The sequence below is a fragment of the Saccoglossus kowalevskii genome, chromosome 14 (genome assembly GCF_978046115.1).
Source record: "Saccoglossus kowalevskii chromosome 14, keSacKowa6.1, whole genome shotgun sequence".
Classification (NCBI taxonomy): Eukaryota; Metazoa; Hemichordata; class Enteropneusta; family Harrimaniidae; genus Saccoglossus; species Saccoglossus kowalevskii.
In genome coordinates this window covers 4,532,582-4,560,481 of record NC_140654.1, presented here as the reverse complement: position 1 = coordinate 4,560,481, position 27,900 = coordinate 4,532,582, and the positions used below count along the sequence as shown (strand labels likewise).

The following is a 27,900-nucleotide window of genomic DNA, read 5'->3' as shown; positions in this document are numbered from 1 at the left end:
CTCAAATTCATGATTAGTACTACTAAAGGTTAACCATTCTCCATAACTCTGTGGGGGAGATGGGAGATTGTAGACCCTGATAAACAAATCTACATTTCTAAACAAAAACATTACAAGAACATAATCTTGATAAAAAACATTGTCTTAAGAATAAATAAAATAAAACATTAATTTGCACAATCATATCGTCTCTCCCCCTAGTCTCAAATGGTCGACTCCTAATAATAGTGGAAGTGAAAGCTACTTCGGCACTTGTGTGAACATCACTGAGACCAATGGAGCTGAGTGAGAGTTCTGCTTATTACGGCGATGGACGTCCTCCCAGAAGCATTTCTACGTCACCCTTTGATCCGCGTGACAGTATGCAAGATGATAACGTTCACGTTGACACGTGTTGTTCGATATTGTTGAAGTTCGCTGACACGACAACAGCGCACGGAGTAAGCAGAGTCACTAATGCTAGCTCCATTGTTGCCAGGGTTTTTTGGACCATTATTTTGTTGACAGTATCAGTAGTGTATATATGGCAAGCTATTGAATTAATTCAACTGTATTTCGAGTACCCAACAAGTATATCAACCGCTATCGTCGAATCAAAAGCACAACGTTTTCCGGCTGTTACGATCTGCAATACTAATAAGGTACGATGGAGTGCGATAGACGCCAGTGGGTATGGAAAACTCACGGAAATGCTAAATGAGGAGGTGTTTCTACGTAACACATATACAGGTAGGAACACAGAGTAATGAATGTAGTTGTGTGTTATTACTATTCGTTTTAATAATTACATTTAATACAACAACTTATTGTTAATATTATAAGAACAACATTTGAATACAATGGTGCCAACATAAGATTTGAACAAACGTGTTACAACCAGCCTGAAAAACACAGCGAATCGGAACAACATAAGTGATTTGTCAAACATGTTTTTTATAATAACACTTATTGTATAATTAATGTTTTGGATTGGATTGATGAAAGCAGCTATCACCATTAGGGGGTAGAGAAAGTGTTGTAAAAAAACCATCGCAGATAATATATTATATTAATTACATTTATGTGGCACACACAGGTAACATCACCACTCAGCTGCTTAACATCCTTGTTAAAACACTGTATTATGATTATGCTATTTACTAACCGGACACACAATTATTATTTAATCATTCATGGCGCTTTAATAGTACAATACTTTAAATGAGTGAACACTGCTCTGGTTGAGTAAGTTCTGATTGTGGTAATTGTGTATCCCCGATATCAGCCTATTGTTTGTGGCGTCATTGAAAATAAATGTCGACTTCAAATCATGTATATATATAAATCTTTTCAATGAATTTAAAATTTCTCAAAATAAAAAAAAGATCAAGTACCGTATATATGACTAAACTAAATTAGAACAAACATAATCCATACATAACATGAAGCCTTAATAGAAGTGTAACATACGAAACATTTACATTTTGCCATGCGTATATTGTATTTATTTACATGTGTGTATATATATCGAACACCGCCTCAATGGGCTTATATTTATATGTAAGAAAATTAGTTTATTTTATACATATTAAATAGTGACTCTCAAACGAGTTTAGTTTGACAGTTTGTGTCTTTGGGCGAGCTATTTGATTTTTTTCTTCCTTACTGTTCATATACAGTAAACGAACGAATGATTTCGGGAAAACAATGCAATCATCCATTTTTCTAAGAAAATTAAAATTTTGTTCCATATTTAAAAATATCGATCTGGTAGATTAGAAATAAAGGTTTATTTCAGTCATATGACTAACCAGAGAAATAAAAGTAAGCATAGAGTCATACAGTGAGGTCACTTTAATCTAGAAAGTTAACGAAGTGTTAGTAAAAGACTGAACATATCCTGCTCCACGTGTAGCACATCCTTCTACGGCACAATTAAAATCAGAAGCAGCAAAATCTTTAAATTGTAACTGAGTATCTTTTCTAAAAATGCGCGAATGCACTATGTACCTAATTTTGACAATCGTTATTAAATCTGATTTGAGGAAGGTTTTGGGTAAACATTAAGCTGTTGATGTTTCTTGTAATATAAGTCACAGACAGTTATTGGATAGAATGCCATTATAGTGACAATATAGGATAATTACAAATTTAATTATGTATTAACATTTTAGAAACGGAAATAATTAGAATTTTACATCTGAATTTCAAAGAAATGTGTGTCATTAAATTATTGATTACCAGCCGTACTCTTATGGCTGCTTGAAAGCGTGAATGTTTAATAATTAACCTGATTATAGTGAAATGTCTTGCTCCTCAACAAATATAAATATTTTAGAGTTATGGACACTTCACCTCTATATTGTACATGAATCGCGGTATAGAGGTTTTTGTAGTTGTTTTCAAAGTAATTTATATTTAAATAGCGTTATACTACGACAGTAGCGAAGAATACATTTATCAGTGTCACATTCATGCAATGAAAATGTTCTCGAACAAACCATGACCGCATATTATCTATTAATTGAGGTATTCTAATATGTTTTATTGACGTTTTATTCCATTGAATTATAGTCATTCGTTTCCATAATGTTTGTTTGTATGAACACTAGAATGTCTAAATTGATTTCTTTTTAGCTCCATGTGCTGATGGTGATTATCAATGCAGATATATGGATTTGTGCTTAAAACCGTCCCATATATGCGATGGTATAATCCATTGTTTTGATGGTGTCGGTGAAGACGAATTTAACTGTGAACTTCGAAGTGAGACATTATTTTCTTTGAATTATTTAGCATATTTCAAAACACGTCTTCTTTAAACCACATAGTTAAGCATCATTACCAATAGTACTCAATGAAGTTTTATTTTAATTGGTACTGATTTATGCTAAGAGTATTTAATAAATTCGACTCGGTTCTAGCAGATATATCGTTATATAAATGTCAACCAGACATAGAGTCGTCACCTGCGCATGCGTCAGATGGCCATAGCGTATCATTGTTTACAAACATGCCTTTGGGTTTTTAGTGTGCTTGGGACTCAATTCCGTTCATGCGCAGGTGACGACCCTCCCGCTTTAAAGCTTTAAATGTACTTCACAGTATTGGAGTCAGTGCTAAGCTAATTTGTGCCTGATTGACTGCCCAACCCTAACAGACAAATCAGAGCAGTTTGCTCGTTGACAGGTCTTTTTGACGTATCAAATTCTGCTGTATGTATATTGTTTTGACTCAAATTGTAGCTTTGTGATGGTGTGTTTAGGCTATCAAGGTTTACTATGTACTACAGTTTTGTAATGAATCAAAACAACATTGTAACATGTTTGTTGCATAGAAATAAATACAAATAATTGATATTTTTGTTTGTTATAGCTTATATTTATATCCGTGGAGAGTTCTATAATGAAGCATCAAACATGCAGCTTGCAATTCAAGAGGTAAGTTGGCATTTGTTTACACAACTGGACACACTGCTGTACACATCACACAAAGTTAGATGGGAGTAGTGGACAAAGAAATATGATTGTCAAACAGCCTTGAAATTCTGTTCACCAACTTTTCATTCATCAGTATATATCAGAGTACAGTCTGCCCTGCCTCCCAAACACTAAGTATAATAAATAGGTTTGAGAAACTGGTTTGGACATATGTACTTAGACAAAGCAGTAAGGAAAGGGAAATGACACCAGGCTCTGTACTTTGTCAATAAATTGTGTCTGAACTTGGTGCATCATTTTCTTCACTTTTGTCATGTATGTAAAAATGCAGGGAATGACAGTACCATATATATTCTAATAAATCTTTAACAGAAGCACATATGTCAACCAATCACATTTGTTATGTACAGTGTAATCAAAATATTTCTTATTTTGATCATAGCAATAATTAATGTAAGTACATATGCTGTAATAGAGCATATTGTAAAACATGTTGAAAAAGAGACATGCAATTTTAGCAAATTGTCGTAAAATGACTTAATAGCGAAATGTTGATTTAGTGAATCTGTTTTGTCATTGTTGATTTCCTGTTTTCACAATACATGTCTGTCGCGTGCCAAAACAAATGCGCGGTTATCACCTCCATAAAAAAATAGAAAACTGTCCCAGATTTTTATGTTTTAGATTACTGTATACAAATCTCCAAGCCTTTGGTCATTTTGAATCGAATAAAGTCATTAGCGACATCTTGAATTAGCGAATCAGTTCTCTCACTAAATTCGCTAAAAAAGACATGCTCGCGAAAAAGACATGTTTTACAGTAACCAACTTGTTATTACACTTTATTGGACATGAAGTTGATAATTCAACCTTTCACGTTATAACTCAGAATCTTTTCCTTTCATTATGTTGATGTATTAATCTTCCACACTATATTGTATTATTTAGTGTTGCTTTGAATTATTTTTAACACAGTACACATGTTGACTTTTGGGCATTTATGATATTTTTAAAAAGTGATACTGAAAATAAAAGATGATATTCAGATCTGTTTTGTTCTTCACAAATTGTTCTGTTTAAAATTAAATCCACAAACAATTATTGTAAACTGTTTTAGCTTTGCTGTTGACTTTGTGGAGCTTATCACATGATTAATTATCTGTCATTGTCCATATCAACTTTTTAGTTTTTAGATTTCTTGAAAACTAAAAGCCTTATTGCTTTGATATTTGCTGTATATGTACCTTGGGCAGACCTCTCTCAGATTTGTTCATTTCATGATGATATATTCGTTATTTATTTATTTATTCGCTTATTTATTTATTTATTCGCTTATTTATTTAATTATTTATATGTATTTACTACCTGTGCAACTTCTACCTTCACCGTTGTTTTTTTTTGTTTTTTTTGGTGAAATAAATTTCATTCATTCATTCATTCATTCATTCATTCATTCATTCATTCATTCATTCATTCATATAGGTATTACAGGTAGACCTCTCTCAGATTTGTTCATTTTCTAATCTTCAGTTCTTTAATTGAAATATGCATTGTTAACAGCGGAGTTATCTCTGCCGAGAGGCTGCTTGTCATTAAAATGTGACATTAAAGATTGACTAATCATGACATTGACAACACATGACTTTATTGCAGGCTTACCAAGCAGGATTGATTGGCAAGAATGCATGTGGATCTGGTTATGACTTTGATGTATTTATGCATCGTGGTGCTGGTGCTTATATCTGTGGAGAAGAAACTGCAAGTACCATTAATTATTTGCTGGTTTTTTAATTTCGCTATTTTTGCTGAAAAAAGTCTCTTAAATTTAACCCATGTGAACATGCAAAATAACAATAGAACTCATTGTTTTCCTGCAAAGTTTTTCAACTTAAAACTCAGTGAAATTGTTCAAGGCATCAAAATAGTGAAGTTAAATGTTTGTATGGTATTGAATGTATAGATGCAGTTTGTGACAACTTCTAGCCTGGAAGCTTCCAGTGACATACTGTGAAATACTTTTATTTTTTTAGGCTTTGATTGAAAGTCTTGAAGGTAAACAAGGCAAACCAAGAATGAAACCCCCATTTCCAGCTGATATTGGTGTATTTGGATGTCCCACAACAGTATCCAATGTAGAAACAGTAGCAGTAGCACCAGTAAGTTACTAATTTATTGCTTTTATTAAAAAGTGAGACAAATTACCAGGTATATTTTTGTTTCGAACATAGTTGTTGATGTAGCCACAAGTCATCAAGTTAAGCCACTCAGTACAAAGTATTTTTTTTTTGTGAGTAAACTTGAAAACATTGAATACATGCAAAAATGGGCTTTTTTGGAACTATTTCTGTAGGAATTCATGCTAAAGCATTATTTCATAAAATATAAATATACTCTTGTAATAATGTATCACTTTTCATCTGTATTTTATTTTATTTTATTTTACCTGTATTATTTTATTTCATTAAAAAAACACCATAAAAATAAAGAGACTTATGCAACTCTAGATATGTATATATAGTGAACAATATCCTACTAGTATACAGTCAGTCATGAACTTGTAATTTAAGGTTATTACGAAGATACCTCAAAGTATGCACGAAGACAGTACAGCGGCAGTATCGACCGACGCGCAGCGTACTGTCTGAGTGCATACTTTGAGGTATCTTCGTAATGACTTTGTTATTATACATCTTTTCCTACCAAGGATACATCATGGGAATGCCGAAATCTAAAAAGTTTAGAAAAGAGTCAGCGAACTTCTTTGTATGGAGTCCGCTCAAACCCTGGTGGCAGCCGTGTTTGTTTTTAGTCCCCGTTCGGACTTGTAATTCGGTCTGCGTGCGTCTGTCTAGAGTCATATCTCAGAATCCCTTGGACCGATTCCGTTCATTCTTTGCATGTGCCTAGTACCTTATGTGGGACATATGCACATGCAGTGGTTTAGCAATTCGATTCAAAATGGCCGACTTGCAGCCATCTTGTTTTTTGAAAATGTTGTATTTTGGACATGCTTTGTCAGTTGTCATTCAAACTTGGTACATAGATTACACATGTTAGGATACATGTCCATGACGTTTTATTTCGCAATTGGATCAAAGATGGTCGACTGGCAGGCATCTGACTTTTTGGCCTTACTACTATATTTCCACAATTTATGTACCTTTTTCATTTGTATTTGGCACATACATCATATATATCAGTGTGTTTCATAAACAGATCAAAGATGGCCGAATAACGGCTGTTTTTATTTTTGGCCATATTACTACTACACGGAACACGTGTTTTGATGTAAATAAACAATCTGTTGTATACGCCACTTGGAACTTGTGTTTCAAGAACACGCTCACGACAACCCATCCACTTTAATATGACGAGCACAAAGAGAACTTAATTTAACGGGGACTGTGTCATTTTCAATGACTTGTTATTTTTAGAGGACGCTTACGCGCGTAATCATTCTATATTTTGAATTCGCATTTCCTAATATGGTAGGATGAAAACACTGCAAAATTACGGCACGCTGTAATGTATGGTGTTGCGGTGACAGATGTATAATAATAAGTATTACTATTACAGAATCTTCTCACATAAGTAACGTATGGTGTTACGGTGACAGTTGTATAATAATAAGTATTACTATTACAGAATTTTCTCACATAAGTTCATTTTAATTTACAGACCATATGTCGGCGTGGTGGAGATTGGTTTGCTTCATTTGGGCGTCCAAGAAACACCGGAACTAAATTATTTAATATATCTGGTCATGTGAAAAATCCCTGCACAGTTGAAGAAGAGATGTCAATACCACTTAAAGATTTAATAGAACGTCATGCTGGTGGTGTTACTGGCGGATGGGACAACTTATTAGCTATTATACCAGGTGGATCCTCTGTACCGCTTATCCCAAAAAGGTATCAATCCATTTATCTGTGTCAACCAAGTTTGGTCAGCTTTTCTGATTCACTTTGATTGGATTTGTAAACAAAACATCAGTGAAAAAACAAAATTTGTCTTACTTTGACAGTATTGTACTTAAATAGGGAAGGAGGAGAATTAACCTCTTCTTACCAGTGTTTTTCCCATCTACTTTTCCACATCTACTTTTCCGCAGCCAGTGTATCAAATGCTACAAAAGCCATCTCTCTGTCAAATGGAAATTTTAATGCGCTATCCTGGCAGCAACCAGGCTCTGTCAAACACAAGCACCTGCGGACCTTAACCAAGGTTCCCCCAAAGTCTCATTCGTTAGTGAATGAATCTCGGCCAGTGGAAAGGCCTTCCCATTGAGTCTGTGGCACACTTACCCAGGGTAGGGGTCGACCCTTTGATGTTCAGCCTAAGAGAGGATTTGAACTTGGGTCTACCGATCATGAGTCTGAAACGACAACCACTATGCTACTAGTGTCAAAACAGGATTCATTGTTTACTTGGTGTAACATAGCATTTTATTTGCATATTGTAAAGTTGAAACCAACATAGAACTGACTTGTGCACTATGGAGATGCTGTGATATTAACTTTACTATGTGTTTCATTTTCAGTGTTTGTGAAGATGTTATGATGGATTTTGATGCATTGATAGATGTCCACTCTGGTTTGGGTACTGCTGCAATTATCGTCATGAATAAACAATCTGATATTGTCAGATGTATTGCACGACTCATGGAATTCTATAAACATGAAAGTTGTGGACAGGTAAGGACATTGTTGTCTTTACTTCAACAATAACAAAATATTGTGCGAAATATTCTGTCAAGTCAAAAGGCAGGACAACTCTACAATAATATATAGGTACTACATGTGGACCTCTTTCAGATTTGTTCATTTTGTAATGATATCTTTAATTCTCTAATTTTGGTGAATATTTTTGTCATTTTTGGTAAAAAGTGATATTTTTGACTTCTTGTTAAAAACCACAAGTCCAATTGCTTTGATATTACATATATAGGTACTACATGTGGACCACTCTCAAATTTGTTCATTTCATGATGATATGTTCAATTCTCTAATTTTGATGTATATTTTTGGCATTTTTGGTAAAAAATTATATTTTCTTATTGTTAAAAACCACAATCATTTATGGTGAAAAATGATATTTTTGAATTTTGAATATTGTTCATTTTCTAATGATATCTTCTGTTCTTTAATTGAAATGTGCATTGCTAACAGCGGAGCTATCTCAGCAGAGAGGCTGCTTGTTTCACTATTCTATGAAACATTTATACTTTCTTTTATTCATTATATTGGCATATACTGGATTTGATCATTTAGTTTTACTTCATTGAGTGGCCTGTATTTCATAGTAATTGATTTCTAATGTAAAAAAACACTTGTATTCTTGCAGTGTACACCTTGCAGGGAAGGAGTCTCTTGGATGAATAAAATACTGTGGAGGTTTGGTAAGTATTATTATTGAATAAATAAATAAATAGAAACCTCATATTTTACAGATTTGTTATTCTTGTTCAAACAAAGTTCAAAAACAAGGATTTAGAGATTCTCATTTGTGTGTTCGTCGTCTTACACATTACGGCCTGGATCAATCACGTTCAAACTTAACGCATACATCATGTCACATACATCAGGGGCTAATTTTTTCTGGTCTTCCACATGGTGACAATCAAACACATCAAATTATTACTAAACTGATATTTTCTATTGACTAATATTTAATTGTAGTAAATGGTAATGCTAAATCTGATGAAATTGACATGTTATGGGAGATCAGTAAACAAGTTGAAGGTCATTCAATATGTGCTTTAGGTGATGGAGCAGCATGGCCAGCACAGGTAACTACTATTTGACAACCTTTGTACATAAGCAGTATTTAGGGTACTGAGCTAGCTACTGTATTTTTAGAATTGTATGATCTATACAGCAGTTAAAAATGGAATTGTTCTAGAATTGTGTCAACATTTAAGTTAAGTCTTGTGCGGCTGTTTTGATTTTGATATGCAGAGGTTTCTGGATGATACTGTATTTGCCTTATTAGAAGGGTACATAAATTAAAAATTCATTTTATTGTATACCATATCAATATTTGATAATATTTTGACCAAAGGTTCCCATCTGTAAATTTATGTAAGTGTATACTTTACTAATAGGGCAAATATGGTAATAATAATTCAAGCGTCATAATTAACTTTGCAAGCTATTCAACATATTTCAACAGTTGTACAAGACAATGTCTTATTGAAGAAAATCCAAGTAACAAAAGTGTGATTTTTAAGTCATTCCTAATCTCATTCCAGTTATGAACAAAAAAGATTCTTTCATAACTTGCCATGAAAATAGGTCCATGTCATTGAAACAAAATTATGTTCTTTTTATTTTTTGAAATTTATTTGCTCAATTATTTTTCTTGGTGACGTAGGCTTAAAAAAAAATAATTGGTTGATTATTGATGTAAAAAAAATATTATTGCAATTGGGCAATTTCAAATGGTATTTTTTTATTGTTCAGTTTTTATGCATTATGTGTTTAGTATATTCACAAATCTTGTGACATTTTCTCTGCTGTATTTATTCCAAGTAATTATTATTTACTTGTTGTACTCTAGGGATTGATTCGTCACTTTAGACCAGAGCTTGAAGCCAGGATGAAGAAATTCCATGAAACACAAGCAGCAAGAGTTTAGAAATGAAAGTTTTGTAAAATTATATTTCCCAATTTGTGTTTTTATTAGTTTTTCATCAGAATCCTGGCATGTACAGTTTATGTGACATTTCTTGATTTCTGTATTGAATGTACACAGTCAATAGTTTTATTTGCTTTTACCTGATGGACTATCTTCAATCTTTGAGTGGTGCCCTACTTTCTTAAGGTCACTGGGAGGCTTATATTGGGAAACCTGATTACAAAATATGAATTATTATAGTCTGGCAGTTTGAGTTTCTGAATGCTGCAATTTTGCCGTTTTGATCTGTATTATACCATATTAGGAAAAACAAATTCCAAATAAGGATGAATGATGTGGTATTTCCATGATGGCATACTACCTTTCCCATACACCAATCGAATTGACCTAGAAGACGTGCAGCAACAAGGTTACACTAAGTATGTACTTGGACAGTGGTTGTATCAAACCTGATAAAGCTGCAGTTCCTGTATTCATGCATACTGTGTGCATTTTGCTAACCTTCTTAGTCAGATCTTTATACACTCTTTCAAATCAAACTGTAGATTTGCTTGCCTATTGACTGCTGACTATTCATTCAATGATTATTTTTGAGTGTGAAAAACTCCACATATATTGACTAGAAAGCATGCACTCTTTAGACAGCCAGAATGTAGCAGCTTGTGCCCTTTTGACAAAAACATTTGTTAAGTTAACCAAAAGATTCTTTGCATTGGGACACAAAATCTTGTATTTGGCCAGTAATGTGTATTGAACCCCCGTCTTTGAACCGTACAGGCCACATCTTATATTCCCCTCTGGCTCGTACTGGGAGATAAGAGGTGCACATCTCACTGAAATGCCTGATATTCACATTGCTAGAAGTAGGTGTCTGTAAACATAATACAGTGATTTCACTTGTACATTTATCAGTGTTTTCTGTTAATAAATCAAATTAGATATGACATTTGTACATTTGTGTTTATTCACATGATTTATGTTTGTTTTGCTCTTCTGATTCCCAAGAAAACCATCTTGTATGCACTGGGCTAGACAAGCGAGTCGAACAGTTTGCTCCTGGCCTTGTTTAGACTAGTGATTGTAAACCCCACACCTGTATTCATATGGAAATTGTAAACCCCACACCTGTATTCATATGGAAATTGCAAAACACACGCCTGTATTCATATGGGATAGTAAACCAGACGCCTGTATTCATATGGGATAGTACACCACACACATGTATTCATATGTAGATTCCAAACCACACATCTGTATTCATATGGGGTAGTAAACCACACGCCTGTATTCATATGGGATAGTAAACCACACATGTATTCATATGTAGACTCCAAACCACACGCCTGTATTTATATGGGACAGTAACTACACACTTGTATTCATATGTAGATTGTTCACATGCACTTGTATTTATATGTAGATTCCAAACCACACACTTGTATTTATATGGTGGAGTAGAGCTCATAGGTTGACTGGACCTGTCGTCTGTCTGTCATACATAGTGTGTCGTCTATCGTTCAACTTGTTTTCAAGAGACTTCTTCTCCCAAACCATAAGCTAGATCACCTTACTATTTATAACACACCTACCTGGGGTGGTCCTCTGTCAGATTTGTTCATTTCATGACATCACATCCAAATCTCTAATTTTTCAACAATTCCCTGTCAGATTGCATTTGAATTTTGGCATGAATGTTCTTGACATGGACTAGACGTTGACTTACTAATAAAATGAGACCATATGCATGTCTATTTTTTGTAAATATTGTTTGTGCTCATTTTCTTCAAAACCGCCTGCCAGATTGCTTTGAGATTCATAATGTAGACATTTCATAATGGACGAATCTTCTTTCAAATTTGGTGAATATATATCTATTTTTGTAAAAGAAAATGAATTTTCCATGGTATTTTCAGTACACATTGTGTGTGTGTGGGTTCTGAACTACCTGGGCCAATGTTTTAAAAAAATGTTGAATTTCAATTCGGGGTCATTTCAATGTTTCTAAGTTTGCTGCTATTAACAATGTCAGCAGAGTACTTTTGGCCACAAAGTCGCTTGTTTTCTGTTTCCTGGAGAATAATCGGTGGAGCACCCCTGTGCAATTATTCCATTCTTAGAAGGTAAATTAACCTTAGCACAAGAGGCACCATCCAATAGATCACTTCCTACTTTACCTCCAGCTGGAGGTGGGTGCTGAACCTGCTGAAAAAAAAACACTGGTTTCTTTTGGAGGTTCTCGCTCCTGATTGACACTAGGTCAGTACTGACAGTGTAGTCTTGGGTTGGTGACTGCATACAACTGGGAAAGGTCAGCAGGTCTTCTCGTTGCTTTCAGTGATGAATTTGTGGCAGAAATGAAATTCGCGCAGGCATTGTCCGTAATCAAATCCATTGAAATGCCCACCACCAACTTGCCTTTCTTGCCCCCCTGCTGACCAAATTCATCTTCCCCCCCCCTCATTAAAAAAACATCGCATTTTCAGTTATTGATAGCACACGGCCGCCCACATTTAGCAGATGTTATTTCCCCCAATGCGTTTTTTTATTATACCCTGCCCTAAAGGCTGTTTTTCCCACCCTGCGATATTTGTTTATGCCTACTGGGCGTACTCATATTTCCCGACCCCTACAAAAATAGCAAAAATCTCCTGCCCTCAACAAAAATCCCTTGGAACAGCTTTTCCGATGAACAGCTCCATTGGCTGCACCTGCGTAAATAAGTGCTGACCTAAGCAGTTTTTCTACCTGATGTCGAGAACCCGCCATAGCAGACTTATAATTGGCAACATGGGCTGGTTGGGATCTACTTTCTGGTGAAACGATATGAAACCCATCACGAATCCCCTCCATCAAGAATTCTTTGTCTGGGTCATTCTTAAGCTTAGATTCCCATTTCGAAAATGTTAAGGCAGATGAAAAGGCAGGGGGAGATATTGACACAGGACTATCTAGTTTCTATGCAAATATGAGAGTACATTTCAATTAAAGAACTGAAGATATCATTAGAGAATGAACAATATGAAAATTATCAAAGCAATCGGACTTTCTGTTTTTAACAAGAATTCGAAAATATCACTTTATACCAAAAATTACAAAAATATTCACTAAAATTAGAGAATTAAAGATATAATGAAATGAACAAATCTGAGAGAGGTCCACATGTAGTATCAAAGCAATTGGACTTGCGATTTTTAACAAGAAGTCGAAAATATCACTTTTTACCAACAATTACAAAAATATTCACTAAAATTAGAGATATCATCACGAAATTAACAAATTTGAGAGAGGTTCACATGTAGTATCTATATATGTAATATCAAAGCAATTGAACTTGTGTTTTTTAACAAGAAGTCGAAAATATCACTTTTTACCAAAATTACAACGGGAAGGTGAATTTGAAACAAAATCAGACGATTACATAAATTAAGACTGAATAGAGCGTCGAGAAACTAAAACATGTCTGTTATGTGAATGTTCATTTCAAACACGTATTACCAACACCCGTGATAATATTAATATCTCTGATATAAAAAAAAACAATCTTCGTCAGAGAGGGCTAAGCATTTGTTAATCCCCAGAGCTATATTCCAATATAGATTAGAAATTTGAAATTTGAAACATGAATAACTACTTCTCAGCATTGAAATAAATATATCTATACAATAGTTAATACTTACTTATTAGTGTATATACAAAATGCGACCAAGAAAACGTCAGAATAGTAAAAAGAAAAAGATAAAAGTCAATTGCATAGAAATGAGCACTAATTACTATCCCAGTCATGAGCGATTTAATTGATATTTCCATCCATTTGCTTAGCCCTCGAAAAGTCAATATTGTCAAGTTCGATAGTGTGTCTTTACGTACGGCGACGTGAATATTATTGATTACAAACAAAGACGTGTTGAACAAGAAGTCCATTTTGGACTAGCGCCATTGTAAAATTCTGGAGGAAAGGGGAATATTTATACAAGAGACGTTCCAGTAAGGAATTGTTCGATTGGCATATCAAAATCCTTTATTTGAACAGAGCATATTCTATATATTCACAAAACATCAAGAATAAAACAAAAACAATTTTCGCCCAGCGGTGTGATAAGACATTTTTTATTTACGGGCGCCCGGGGAACAAAAGTTTGGGACGTGAATCACTTTGAAGAAATCGGTAATGATAGTAACCAAAAAGATGCGGAACTTTTTACTCGGCGATAGCTACAGTAATTGCTACCAAGTCGATATTAGCAAGATTCCGGCAATGAGGCCCTGAACGCCACAAACCTTTACGAATTTCACTTTACGAATTACGAATGTAATGAAGGACATTAATTCAGTTTTATTACAGACTCAAGAGAAACAAATATTCGTGATGGAATTAACTCTGGCGAGGGAATAATCTAGGATAATAAATAAACATGTCGACAACAATGCACAATTTTATTTCCCGTCTTTGCTAGTTTTCGGACCAACTCATGCTAGTGAAATCGTATTGTTTTTCCTATCTATACATTACTTATTTCGTTGAAAAAATACATAGACAGAACATTGGGAAACTTCCTTAGAGGACATAAATAAATGTTTTGTAAATCTAAAGTTACAGCGAAAATAAATGCAGTTTGAATATTTTGTCTTATTTAATTACAGATTCCCAGAGAACAAATATTAGTGCTGTAATTCACTCTGGTGGAGGAATGGTTGACAAAGGTAAAAAAAACAAATTTGATGGACTCCAAAAAACAAACACAATTAATGCACGTGAATTTTACGACGAACGTTTCGACAAACATTTCAATGTCCTGGTTATCTCTGGTGCGTCTTTGAAAGCAACTTGAGGGACTCTAAAAATGCAATTTAATATACGTGAATTTCCTGACGAACGTTTCAATGTTAAATAAAAATGGCGACAAAGTAAAACATTGGTATGCTAGTTGTTTTCGGCGTTTCGACTGTTTCGGGTTTGAACCATTGTTTACCCGTGCTGGAAACGGGAATTACTCCCTTTTGAGGGTATCATAATAAGCGAGGATGAAACCTTGTTTATGCTATGAAAATGTGAAGATTTTTAACGTACTTTATGTACTTTAGTTCGAAGTAATTTTTTGTTTGATTGCCCAACGCTTTTAGGTTTATGTGCTTTAAGTAAGAGTGCACATACCTAAGCGGCCGTCCCTCTGCAAATGATTTAGCTCAGCCATTTTCCGTGACAAAATCGCGAAACTATCCGTTTTTACGCAATTTAGGGAATCCGAATTACTAAACGAAGTACAGGACGACGAGGCTGAAATATCCAATACTCAACACATACTAACAATTATATCTCAAAAGTAAATATTCGTGGTATATTTTAAATATAACCGGACCGGAAGTGGGAATTTGTTATTTGTTGAGTCATAGTTGACTGGCTGATTTGACTGGTTTGGGACAAGTTACCATGTTTATTATATGAAGTCTTGGCCAAGTGTCAACGTTCCCAACATAAATGAGTTTTAGATTGTGACGATAGATCTTGAAAACTGTTATTTGTGTACCCAATATTATACGTCTGCAATGCACCTAATTTCAATTTAGTTATCACTTATTTCGTATGCTAATAATAGTTTTATTGTTAGATTAATGTAACATTGTTTTTATTGAGCTGTATCGACCACTCATTAGTACATAGCATTTTTGGTTTTGATCGGCTTTATTTAGTCTTGCGTAGTCGAATTACGATTTGGACTGCGTTACGCAAGAGAATGGAATTTGTATTTTTGTGTATTGTTGATAATACAAGAAATAAACAATTGGTTCGTTGCATTTAATTGTATGTAATCGCACGACTGAGGATTGAGTAGCAGGACGAACGTATTTTAGAAGGAGCCTGGTGACATTGGATTTTATGGCTGTTGCAACTAATAAACCCATAAAACATCTCATCTAACACATTTATGCAAATTAAGATACGCTAATAACATTCCTGATGTACACACTCGCATGCAGATGTGTCCCATATGTTTTCAAATTGGTAAACTATAGCTTAATTAATAGAAATTGACAATAAATAAATATTGATATACTGAAATGTATTCGTACAAGAGGACTCGAATGCAAAGTGCAAAGTGAACAGTATATATATATATATGCCATGAAAACACTCGTCTCCGATATAATGGTTCCCCAGCCGTACATCACGCCGATTGGTTACGAGGGCTGTTCAAGCTGAGAATAAAATAATATTTGTAATTATTCTGGTATTAGTTCGACAATTTCCTCAATTCTTTGAGAATTCTCTCAAACATGAGATGCAAGCTTTCACGATGCAAAGACGATGCGAGGTACTCCGTGGTATTCAAATGTGAACCTCAATTTGGAATTGCGTGTATTTTTTCTAGATTAAAAATACTAAGGACATACACATACACATGTTGTTTTAGTGATCTGAGAGGTACTGGCAGGTTAGCTATTATGTACTCTCAGACCCAAGGATTTAGATTTCAGTTATACACTAAAGACACGTTCACAGATAGTAGACAGTATTTTAAACATGTGTTTTGTTTGCTTTGTTTGCACTTAATTGTAGAATCATTGTTTTTAAATATCTAAAATCAGATTCTTTTTTTTTCCATTCAAAAGAACTGTACTTAAACAGTAGTTGCAGACTTTTATTTTCAGTGTAACCATAAACATGAAAGGAAGATCACCCCTGATTGCTGCAACCGTTAAATAAAAACAAACATTTACATTCAAATTTATTGAAAATAATCCTGGCTTATATAAACGAATATTTGATTAGAATTAAATTTCGAAAAACAAATGTACGGAAAATAAAATACCTACTTCCAAAAGTTTCTTGTTCATGGAAACGGACAATTTGGGCAAAATAAAACAGTCTAAAACTTGCCGGGCTTAATTTGTTTCTGTGTACGGCTTTTTGTAACGCATGGATTATGACAGACATACTCTAATCGATTATTAGTCATACAGTGTCAAGTAGTAATGAAATGATAACATTTGAGCAAAAGCAGTATTTTCATTATGCCAGGCAAACCCAAACAAGTGGTCAATCGAAATGAAAACCAAACATCAATAGCTCGGATTCAATGTGAATACCACGCAGATATTTTATCACATACCATTCCGATTGATTCCTAAAATTTCTCGATGAATATTCATAGGTAGTGAAGTAAATAGAGTGTAGCGTTTCCTCTATGATTAATACCATCAAAATCTTGTTTACAGGGCGATATGTATCTGATCCGATGTAGTATTGGGTAACGTCAAAGTACAGGCCGTGTACCTTGAATGAATTGTTATATATATCGTGATACTGTACTGGTTAAACTATATTGCCCGTAATGGATATGGAGACTGAATAAAACAATAATTTTTCATGCAGTAAAGAAGTAGATACTGTGGGGAATACACTAAATAATTAGTTTTTAATTATATTATTCCCGATAGATTAATAAACATTTAACTATAGCGTTGCGTATATTGCAAGAAACTCGGGTGTAGGATTTTACTAATGACTTGGAATAAATTTATCATGGAACAAACCAAACCCTACAAGAAACATTTGTTTTCATGATTGGATGCTTTGCTGACAGCTGTGTCATTCTGTCTTACTTCCATATTTGCAAGATAATACTTTACGAAACATCATATCATGTATTAGTATAATAGTTCAGCAATTAACTAAATACGCCCTCATTTGCTCAAGATCTTATAAAATTATAGCGATGTTGGTACTGTGAGATGAATGAACGACCAGAAAGGACTTTAAACGCATAGCCCCTCCGATAGTAGAAACATTACTAAAGTTACATGATTAATACATTTTTTATTACCAGTATGTTATGAGTTATAACAGACAGAAATAAATAAGACGTACATATGCTCTCAAGAGCAGTATAAATATTTTGTATTATGTATCCGACTCAAATTCATGATTAGTACTACTAAAGGTTAACCATTCTCCATAACTCTGTGGGGGAGATGGGAGATTGTAGACCCTGATAAAAAAATCTACATTTCTAAACAAAAACATTACAAGAACATAATCTTGATAAAAAACATTGTCTTAAGAATAAATAAAATAAAACATTAATTTGCACAATCATATCGTCTCTCCCCCTAGTCTCAAATGGTCGACTCCTAATAATAGTGGAAGTGAAAGCTACTTCGGCACTTGTGTGAACATCACTGAGACCAATGGAGCTGAGTGAGAGTTCTGCTTATTACGGCGATGGACGTCCTCCCAGAAGCATTTCTACGTCACCCTTTGATCCGCGTGACAGTATGCAAGATGATAACGTTCACGTTGACACGTGTTGTTCGATATTGTTGAAGTTCGCTGACACGACAACAGCGCACGGAGTAAGCAGAGTCACTAATGCTAGCTCCATTGTTGCCAGGGTTTTTTGGACCATTATTTTGTTGACAGTATCAGTAGTGTATATATGGCAAGCTATTGAATTAATTCAACTGTATTTCGAGTACCCAACAAGTATATCAACCGCTATCGTCGAATCAAAAGCACAACGTTTTCCGGCTGTTACGATCTGCAATACTAATAAGGTACGATGGAGTGCGATAGACGCCAGTGGGTATGGAAAACTCACGGAAATGCTAAATGAGGAGGTGTTTCTACGTAACACATATACAGGTAGGAACACAGAGTAATGAATGTAGTTGTGTGTTATTACTATTCGTTTTAATAATTACATTTAATACAACAACTTATTGTTAATATTATAAGAACAACATTTGAATACAATGGTGCCAACATAAGATTTGAACAAACGTGTTACAACCAGCCTGAAAAACACAGCGAATCGGAACAACATAAGTGATTTGTCAAACATGTTTTTTATAATAACACTTATTGTATAATTAATGTTTTGGATTGGATTGATGAAAGCAGCTATCACCATTAGGGGGTAGAGAAAGTGTTGTAAAAAAACCATCGCAGATAATATATTATATTAATTACATTTATGTGGCACACACAGGTAACATCACCACTCAGCTGCTTAACATCCTTGTTAAAACACTGTATTATGATTATGCTATTTACTAACCGGACACACAATTATTATTTAATCATTCATGGCGCTTTAATAGTACAATACTTTAAATGAGTGAACACTGCTCTGGTTGAGTAAGTTCTGATTGTGGTAATTGTGTATCCCCGATATCAGCCTATTGTTTGTGGCGTCATTGAAAATAAATGTCGACTTCAAATCATGTATATATATAAATCTTTTCAATGAATTTAAAATTTCTCAAAATAAAAAAAAGATCAAGTACCGTATATATGACTAAACTAAATTAGAACAAACATAATCCATACATAACATGAAGCCTTAATAGAAGTGTAACATACGAAACATTTACATTTTGCCATGCGTATATTGTATTTATTTACATGTGTGTATATATATCGAACACCGCCTCAATGGGCTTATATTTATATGTAAGAAAATTAGTTTATTTTATACATATTAAATAGTGACTCTCAAACGAGTTTAGTTTGACAGTTTGTGTCTTTGGGCGAGCTATTTGATTTTTTTCTTCCTTACTGTTCATATAAACGAACGAATGATTTCGGGAAAACAATGCAATCATCCATTTTTCTAAGAAAATTAAAATTTTGTTCCATATTTAAAAATATCGATCTGGTAGATTAGAAATAAAGGTTTATTTCAGTCATATGACTAACCAGAGAAATAAAAGTAAGCATAGAGTCATACAGTGAGGTCACTTTAATCTAGAAAGTTAACGAAGTGTTAGTAAAAGACTGAACATATCCTGCTCCACGTGTAGCACATCCTTCTACGGCACAATTAAAATCAGAAGCAGCAAAATCTTTAAATTGTAACTGAGTATCTTTTCTAAAAATGCGCGAATGCACTATGTACCTAATTTTGACAATCGTTATTAAATCTGATTTGAGGAAGGTTTTGGGTAAACATTAAGCTGTTGATGTTTCTTGTAATATAAGTCACAGACAGTTATTGGATAGAATGCCATTATAGTGACAATATAGGATAATTACAAATTTAATTATGTATTAACATTTTAGAAACGGAAATAATTAGAATTTTACATCTGAATTTCAAAGAAATGTGTGTCATTAAATTATTGATTACCAGCCGTACTCTTATGGCTGCTTGAAAGCGTGAATGTTTAATAATTAACCTGATTATAGTGAAATGTCTTGCTCCTCAACAAATATAAATATTTTAGAGTTATGGACACTTCACCTCTATATTGTACATGAATCGCGGTATAGAGGTTTTTGTAGTTGTTTTCAAAGTAATTTATATTTAAATAGCGTTATACTACGACAGTAGCGAAGAATACATTTATCAGTGTCACATTCATGCAATGAAAATGTTCTCGAACAAACCATGACCGCATATTATCTATTAATTGAGGTATTCTAATATGTTTTATTGACGTTTTATTCCATTGAATTATAGTCATTCGTTTCCATAATGTTTGTTTGTATGAACACTAGAATGTCTAAATTGATTTCTTTTTAGCTCCATGTGCTGATGGTGATTATCAATGCAGATATATGGATTTGTGCTTAAAACCGTCCCATATATGCGATGGTATAATCCATTGTTTTGATGGTGTCGGTGAAGACGAATTTAACTGTGAACTTCGAAGTGAGACATTATTTTCTTTGAATTATTTAGCATATTTCAAAACACGTCTTCTTTAAACCACATAGTTAAGCATCATTACCAATAGTACTCAATGAAGTTTTATTTTAATTGGTACTGATTTATGCTAAGAGTATTTAATAAATTCGACTCGGTTCTAGCAGATATATCGTTATATAAATGTCAACCAGACATAGAGTCGTCACCTGCGCATGCGTCAGATGGCCATAGCGTATCATTGTTTACAAACATGCCTTTGGGTTTTTAGTGTGCTTGGGACTCAATTCCGTTCATGCGCAGGTGACGACCCTCCCGCTTTAAAGCGCCAGTGCTCACAATGCGACATATATAACGCGTGAATGTGAACAAACGCTGCGTGATGACTGGTACGCTGTAATTACGCTACATATGCGGTCTTTGTAAACATATTTAAACAACGTTTTTTGCCAATAATCGGAGAAAAGATTTATTTACATTTGGAATGTCTCACATATGTTACTCAAAGTATCAGCTGCTGAACAAAATACCTACAAATTTGTAGTAAAACATGTTGACTAAAATAGGTAGATAAATCCTTTTATTTTGTCCATAGTACAATGCAATGAGAATGAGTTCACTTGCAAAATGCCTGGCAAGTACGGGAAGTGTTTATCCGAATCCTTAATGTGTGATGGTGTGCCTCATTGTAGAAGTGGAGAAGATGAATTCGACTGTGGGAGCCGTAAGTACGAATTAATGACAACACTACAATATATGTAAATGACCGCCGAGATCTCGTTGAGTGCGAGAGCTGAGAGACTAGCTTTTGGCATAAATTAGTGTTCCATTCTCTCCTACCATAAATTAGTCTACTGTTTTTTTTAGATCGCGTCCACTGTTTTACTGACATGCGTAGCTAAGGTATTTTGAACAACAGTCCATACACAATTGTCCAATAACAATCTGTTATATAAGCGAATTATATAGCTATACCATTAAAGTCAGTGTCGTAATAATATAAAGTTTTAAACTTAGGCTTTCCAACATTAAATTACAATATTCCCATATTGAGTTCGTAGATAGTACACGGTGGGGGGGGGGGGGCTCACCACCTTAAATGACGAACACAGAAGTGTATGTAATATAAATGCATCATACACTCAATGATAAATTACTAATAATATATAATAATTGGCATATTTTTTATTAACGCTGCGGTTACACTTTATTTTAGTGACTTGTCTGTGTTGTCTTAATGCCTGTTGTTTATTTATTTGCAGAATGCAATGGAGATCGTAGCTTTGTGTGTCATGTGACTCCCGATGGTCATGCGAGAGATTGGTGTCTTCGCAATGACATGGTATGCGACACTGTCGTAGACTGTGTCGACCCCTTTGACGAAGCTGATTGTTGTATGTACAAATATTAAACTATAAGCCTCGTTCTTCGCCTCAACTAATTGCAGTTCGTTATACCATGACTTAAAGTACGACAATGCCGACCCCCCCAAAAATACCCAAATTGATATGATTAAAGTATGAACTGTCTAGAAAATGTCGTTTACCAGATCAAATTTGGGCCATTTTCGAAAACGGCTAAAAACTCTAATCTAATTTGCTTTGTTATCTAATGTCACTGTTATGTTTTGTCATAAAATGTACATTTCTTAATCTGCAAATATGTGGCAACTAATCATACTTCGTACATTTCATAAATCTTCCATGTGCAACCAATCACTGTATCGAGTTTTCTCATCAACGCTACTGACATTTCAGCATACACCACTGCGATAAAGACTTTTCGTTTCGACATTGTGAAATTCTTTCATTTCATGCAGAAAATACAGTATTGTTCGTGCATGAGTTGGTTTGGAATTTCATTCATCTTCTATTAGTCATAATTCAAGACAAATAAATGGCATCGAGAATATAGCAAATTATCTTTTTTCTGTAATATTCTTGTGTAATTATGGAAATTATTTATGGATGCATAGGGAATACATTCCATTACGAGTTATTCTTAATAAATTTCTGAATTATCTTGTCTTGTTTATTTCAGGATTTTTTCTCCCCCAAAAACGAAAGAATTTCACGATGTCGAAAACGGGAAGTCTTTATCGTAGAGTTATACTCCTAAATGATGTATATTTGTTTTTTATGGCAGACGATAAACAACCAGGGTTATATGACGAATATTCAAATTCGGGATTTCTACTTGAAGAAGGACAGGTCGTCAGTAATCTTACAGTAAATAACTTAGCGGAATGCAAAATGAGTTGTGACGTCACTCGTGAATGTTTTACTGCCGTCTTCCACGATATCTCACGGCAATGCGTAATGTTACATTACCCGGGGTATTACTGGACTGACGAAATAAATTCTACCGTGATTTCTGCATTTACAAAACGTAAGAACAATATGAATCTATGCACGTGCATTGCTACTAGCTGGTATTATATTTAATATCATAATAATTCTCGTCACGGTTTTCCCTGATTGGAGAATGTTTTGATTTAAGGTAGAGATGCAGTTTACCTGACAGATATTTTAATTAGTTACTAGGAAACTAAGATGACCTCCCTTGTCCACAAAACTATATATTTTCGGAAAGCTTATTGTATGAATTTAAAAATTTTGTTAGTATTTTTTGTGCACACTGTAGTTTGAAATATGCACAAAAATGTGCTTTTTTGGTCAAAAGTGATTTAAAACAAATTTGCTTCTAAACCATGCTTCTGTTTCCTGTCAAAATTGGTTTATGGGTACATCTGTTTACTATGAAGAAAGTGCCGTCTTGAAAACTGTCTACCAGTTGTCAATTTTGCAGGGCAGTAGCTCAAATTTCACTACTTTATGCATAAATTAACACCCAGGCTAGTTGTCTGTACGATTGTTGTAACACTGTTCAACCAAAAACAATGCCCCGACGGCGTTTTAAAGATAAACACATTGTTAATCATTTATGAAAGTTTCAAAACAAAAGGTCAAAGCGTCTAGGAGCTATTTTTTTAAAGTTCTGGGATGTGCACTAAAAAGAAGCTGAGATAATTGCTAATTTGCATAACAATTCACTCAGTAAGAAGTTTGCTAATGCTCATAATTAAAATGGCTGTTACAGTTCCAAATTTAAATGTATTATAGTTTTGTTAAAAGTTAAATATAGTGCATAATATGGAAATCCCGTCATTTCTTTTTTTCACCATGTTACTTTTTTATTATTTATGTAAAGCCTTGCTAAATCTTGCTAAGCATTCAAAAGAGAGAATGTTTGCACCTGTTATGTATATTTTAAAATCGTTTTTTGAGTATGTTCCACTATTCACAATTCTACAAAATTTTAACAGTCTATAGCCAAGACTGTTTGGATGATAAAAAGCAAAAAGAAAATTATGTTAACTTCATGACATAACACTGAAACATAATATATGTTGTTATTATTGTATTTTATAGCTTTGTGTAATGGGTTTGAATGTCATAATGCCTCGGAAGGTAAATTCTGTTTTCCAAGAAAGTATGTTTGTGATCACGATGCTGACTGTTCGGACGGATCGGATGAATTTTTCTGTGATTACAGTGAGTTTGTCATCGTAATATCTATATATATAATATACTACAAATTGGATAATCACGTGACACCAAATATGCACACGACATCAAAAAAGTTATCTATTCGTCCTGCAATTAGGTGTTTTACCGAATAGCTTTTCACTAATGAACACCATCATTACCTGTACCATCTACCCCCGCTCCCTTCAATAATGATATATAATCTTCATTTAAAGGTCAATTGAGTTCTTTAACCTGTACCTGAACATCTCGTGGTAGTTGGCTTGAAATGCAAAGTGACTCTATACGACAGTATATAAAACAACACTGATTTTAATGTCTGGCTTATATACCATTATCCTGCGTATTGTACGAATGAATGTAACTATTTTATTGGTTGAATTATCAATGAGTTCCAATCACACGAGGTGACAGTTGGTATTCGAAAGATCGAGCCTGTTATTGTAGTGTAACGTACCCCATTTAGGTAGATTTGGGTCCAGCCACAACGCTCGACATTATCTGAATATTTATTTCAAAGGAGACTTATATAATTTAATATATTCAGTTGCGAAAAACAAATTCTTGGTGGGGGTTGTATCAAATCAGAACACGTGAAGAAGTATCCTGCATAAAATAACGTTGGCCTTTATTTCAAATACAGCAAACTATTCTATACCTGTGTTGTTATCATCCGCATCTGCTGGTCGATGTGTACTTTTTTTGAATGTTTGAATTTTGAACACGCCTTCAAAATGTACCCATGGTAACCGGCCGAGGTCCTTTAAAAAATCTAATCGAATTTTCTCTCAAAATATAAACGATTGGTTCTTTTGTCTGGAGCAGTCTAATAACTTTTATTTTTATTTGTGGGCTAAAATAGATAAAGAGATAACCGTAGTAGATATTTTCAAATCAACGATAAGTTGTAACATGTTTTTCGTTTGAAACTCGGTATGTCTCATTTTGGCATTTATATGGTTTAATACAGATGTATGACCTTATATGACAACAAGGTCCAGATGTAATTGTGTCAACCCATTCTAAAATGTCATGCACAGTTGTCCACAATTAATAGCACAATGCCATAATTATACAAATCCGATGAAACTTGAACCAGATATGGATCGATGAACTTGTGTGTGTTAGTTAATTCAAAAATATAAAAAATATAACGCTCCCAGATAAAAGAGCTCTACAAATGCAGGAGAATGGGATTTTCATTTTTATAACTATTCCACAGTATATGTAACCACCTTCTTGATTCTTTAGCAATGAATCATAGCATCTGTTATGACAAAATTGTTGAAATTATTAACAATAACTTCTAAAGCAGGATTTCAAATTGACTGAAAGTTTAGAAAATAATGGCATACTGGTGACAACTATACATATAAATAGTTATCATGACAACAAAAATAAAAATAAAAATATTAATTTTTAAAATTGTTTACCAAATTATTCATATATTTTATATACTTCATCGATTAGAGTAGCTCATACAGATTTTTTTATTCAACATTCTTATTTTCATTTTAAGTATATACACACAGTAATATTCACACTGAAAATATGAACTAATTAGCAAAAAAATTCTGAAGTTATGAAATAAATCATTCTCTCATATTTGTTTGTACCAGATATTGTAATTCCATAATTTGCCCACAATCCCTAGCTAGAAAATCAAAATGGCGGACTACTTAGATAGTTTGATAGTTATAGAACGAAAAGCTGTTAATTGCATTCCATGCATTTGTGGAGCTCTCTCATCTGAGATAATATGCTGTTAGTCTAGACAATTTTGTTATCTATTTAATATGGCCAACTCATAGAAATTTGTTTATACTTTTTTGCAACAATTTTTTGGTGATTTTTTGGACCGATTTAAAATTTGTGCACAATGCTATTTAAAAAAAAATGATTCAAGATCACATTCAAATCACCAGCCAATTTACTGTGTATCATTTTAACAGACATACAATGATCAAATATGTTTATATACCGTTTTTGGTTTTGTAACCTGGACGAATTTGGCTGACTTAGCCATTTAGCTATTAAAAATCTTAAATTATCTTGTAGATGGCCTACTGGGCGCCATTATGTTGTTTTTTTTCAAATATATTTTGTATCAAACTCATATCCCGAAATCTTTATTTTCGTTTAATATCAAGTGATTTTATATAATACAAATTATTGTGTTGAGGAGTAAATGCTTTGCTTTTGAAGTTATTGTGACTGCAATAAGAAAATTGCATTGTTATGGACAAGACTGCGAAATGAACAACACTATTGTAATCAGAACCCTAAAGACGATACAATGAAAATCCCATTACGGTGAAGTTACATGTGCACATAAATCAAATTACTGGCTAATATCAAAAGAGAACGCAATAGACGCTTTACAAATTGTTATTAATATTGGTATCACTGTATCGACAAAGGAAAAACAAGTCACAAAATTTGCATACCCTTATCTTAAAAGTCTTTGGTATTATGTATTTTAGGAGATTGTTTTGACAATGAATTTGAATGTGATGACAAAAGGTGTATCAGTGAGTATGACGTGTGTAATGGTGAAATGGATTGTTATGATTCGACAGATGAAGAAAACTGTACAGGTATATACTTATATATAATTTATGCTACATTGTGTAGTATATTTCACATATACTTCTATTCATATATTCATGTATAAGATGTTGTGCAACTAGTGTAATATGCGGTGAAGTCAGACAAAAAGAAAATCGTAGATCTCAAGCTGTTTTTGCATCCGTTCTCGCAAAACGTTTATTACGTTATATTATATATTTTTCTTTTTGAATACCTCGCTCATTTAATGGCGTTCACTGTATTTTGTACATACCCATATATGCAATGCTATATGCTATGATCCTGTTAACTGTCTCAAAGAGTGTAATTCTGATATATGTCAAACTTATGATATGATCTTGATATAATATAATATGAACGCGAGTTTATTTTTAAAATGATCACAAACTTGGAAATTGAATAAGTAAGTAGTGTTAAACTTTAATTGTTTTTTTTCAGAAGTGACAACGCTTTTACAGAGATTCCAAAATAACTATTATTCGATTCATGAGAGAAGTTACGTCAACCTCTCCAGAATTATCTCTAATCGCACTTTATTGACAGATTTCCAATCAAATTACTTAAGAGACAATGGTTTTCAATATGTTCGTTCAGAAGATCCTCCAGACTGGAGAAACTTTTTTTCGTTTAGCTCTTCCAGAATGGAAATGCGGCGGGTTTTAAAATTGAAGAGGAATGAAGTTCAATATTTTGGACATCAATTAAATGACCTAGTTCTCGAGTGTTCGTTTAGTGAAAATGAATGTAACAACAGGTACAACTGACATTTATATACATTTTGCGTGTGAACATCAGTCTGGAGAATATCATTTTCACATATTATCTATCCCTGATCAATTGAACTGGATCGAATTTTCACTTTTGTTTTCACTGACACGGCTTACTGATATGTCTGCTTCGTCATTGCCATTTAATGGCACCATTAAACTCAGGTAGTTTTTCACTGGGGCGAAAATGGTGGCCATTTAACTACACATTTAGAAAAAAATTACATGCAATGTGGAGAGGAATGCCAAACCATAACACTTGCATGACAAATTTATTTTTCTTAACATTATTTAA

At 33.7% G+C, this 27,900-nt stretch overlaps 3 protein-coding genes across 3 annotated transcripts; all 3 read left to right on the top strand.

Moving 5' to 3' along the window:
• The first annotated feature begins 258 nt into the window (after positions 1–258).
• On the top strand, positions 259–2,801 carry LOC146734388 (acid-sensing ion channel 1A-like). The gene is made up of 2 exons (XM_085508231.1): positions 259–729; positions 2,617–2,801. The coding sequence occupies exons 1-2, from the start codon at positions 276–278 to the stop codon at positions 2,799–2,801; spliced, it is 639 nt and encodes a 212-aa protein (XP_085364357.1). The 5' UTR covers positions 259–275.
• A 557-nt stretch (positions 2,802–3,358) lies between these two features.
• Positions 3,359–10,999, top strand: LOC146734387 (NADH dehydrogenase [ubiquinone] flavoprotein 1, mitochondrial-like). The gene is made up of 8 exons (XM_085507810.1): positions 3,359–3,419; positions 5,073–5,177; positions 5,450–5,575; positions 7,098–7,330; positions 7,960–8,113; positions 8,763–8,817; positions 9,098–9,207; positions 9,978–10,999. Exons 1-8 carry the CDS (start codon positions 3,399–3,401, stop codon positions 10,053–10,055), a joined length of 882 nt encoding a protein of 293 aa, XP_085363936.1. The 5' UTR covers positions 3,359–3,398; the 3' UTR covers positions 10,056–10,999.
• A 7,226-nt stretch (positions 11,000–18,225) lies between these two features.
• On the top strand, positions 18,226–22,112 carry LOC146734386 (uncharacterized). The gene is made up of 4 exons (XM_085508229.1): positions 18,226–18,696; positions 20,579–20,707; positions 21,297–21,425; positions 21,964–22,112. The coding sequence occupies exons 1-4, from the start codon at positions 18,243–18,245 to the stop codon at positions 22,110–22,112; spliced, it is 861 nt and encodes a 286-aa protein (XP_085364355.1). The 5' UTR covers positions 18,226–18,242.
• The last annotated feature ends 5,788 nt before the right edge of the window (positions 22,113–27,900 follow it).